At 32.7% G+C, this 1230-nt stretch overlaps 1 protein-coding gene across 1 annotated transcript in view; it reads right to left on the reverse strand.

Annotated features, from left to right (window-relative positions):
* FOMMEDRAFT_115262 (O-methyltransferase family 3 protein) overlaps positions 1-1230 on the reverse strand; it is a gene marked incomplete at its 3' end in the record, with an annotated part of 4544 nt that overhangs the window by 1776 nt on the left and 1538 nt on the right. The window contains exon 3 of the mRNA XM_007272048.1: positions 550-725. Coding sequence (XP_007272110.1) covers positions 550-725 — 176 coding nt within the window. The remainder of the gene's footprint in view (positions 1-549; positions 726-1230) is intronic.

The raw sequence follows: 1230 nt of genomic DNA on the forward strand, positions 1-1230 counted from the left end.
CAAAGTATGATTCTCCACAACTGGACGCTCCTTTCCTTTCTTTCTCTCTTTTCGTGTCTGCATGATCGTTTCACAAGTACAATATTATTAGAATGAAATGTAGTAGAAATAAATCAATGCAAGCATATTAAAATGTAAATACTTAATTATAAGAGGAAAAAGAGAGAAATAAATGAATACCTGGATTGTAAAATATTATAACTATTTTGAAGCCTTGTAAAGCTCTTATAAAGTATAATAATATTTAACAATATACAAAGTACTTTTAAAGCTTTACATTAGATTGTATATATTATAAAACTATATTACTCTTGTTAAAATACAAAGTTCTTTTAATATCTTTTCATTTTAGGAGGTTGGATATAAGTTCATTTACATATTGTCAATACTTATAAACCTTATTCATATTAACAATTTGTACATACCTTTTTGTATCTTATATAGCTTTTTATAATTTTCTCATTTTAAGAGGTTGGATATATGGTCTTTTATATTTTTTAGAAAATTTATATAATTTATATGTTTATAAGCTAATATAAGCCTTAAGACTTTTTCCTGATGTTGGCCTCATTGAAGTAAACCGGAATGTTCTCCCAGTCTGCATCGATGAAGACGAGATCGAAGGGCTCGCTGGACTTCAGGGTTTTCAACGTATCGGCCGCTGGTCCCACCTTCACTTCAACCTTGGACAACAAGCCTGCGCGGCTAATGTTCTCTTTGGCGACCTATCAAAGGTACTCAGTAACCTTGCCATTCATATGTAGGGCTCGGTACCGTACCGTATACGGATACGGGCCGTATAATACGACCCTTATACGGATACGGCTCGTATAATACGGTGCCGTATTTCTGAACCCGAAAACCTATACGGATACGGTACGGCCGTATACGTTCCATATACGCCATATACGGATACGGCGTAGTTGCTACATTTACCAAGGTGTAGCATGAAATGTAAGGGGCTATATCATTGTGTTATTACCTCTTTAGTATAGAAATATTGAATTCTACCTATATTATGCCTTAATCTTCATGAAATGTATAAAATTTGACTTATTGACATTTTGTTATGTAATTTAGTCTGTGATATTTGTCATAAAGTCGAGTCATGTGATGTACCTATATATCGGAATATATATCAGATTGCACATACTTTTACAATAATAGTGCTGAATATATTAGTAAATGCTAGTATAAGTGTCTGAACATTGATACTACTTATTAGAGCTT

This window comes from Fomitiporia mediterranea (assembly GCF_000271605.1).
Source record: "Fomitiporia mediterranea MF3/22 unplaced genomic scaffold FOMMEscaffold_20, whole genome shotgun sequence".
NCBI lineage: Eukaryota > Fungi > Basidiomycota > Agaricomycetes > Hymenochaetales > Hymenochaetaceae > Fomitiporia > Fomitiporia mediterranea.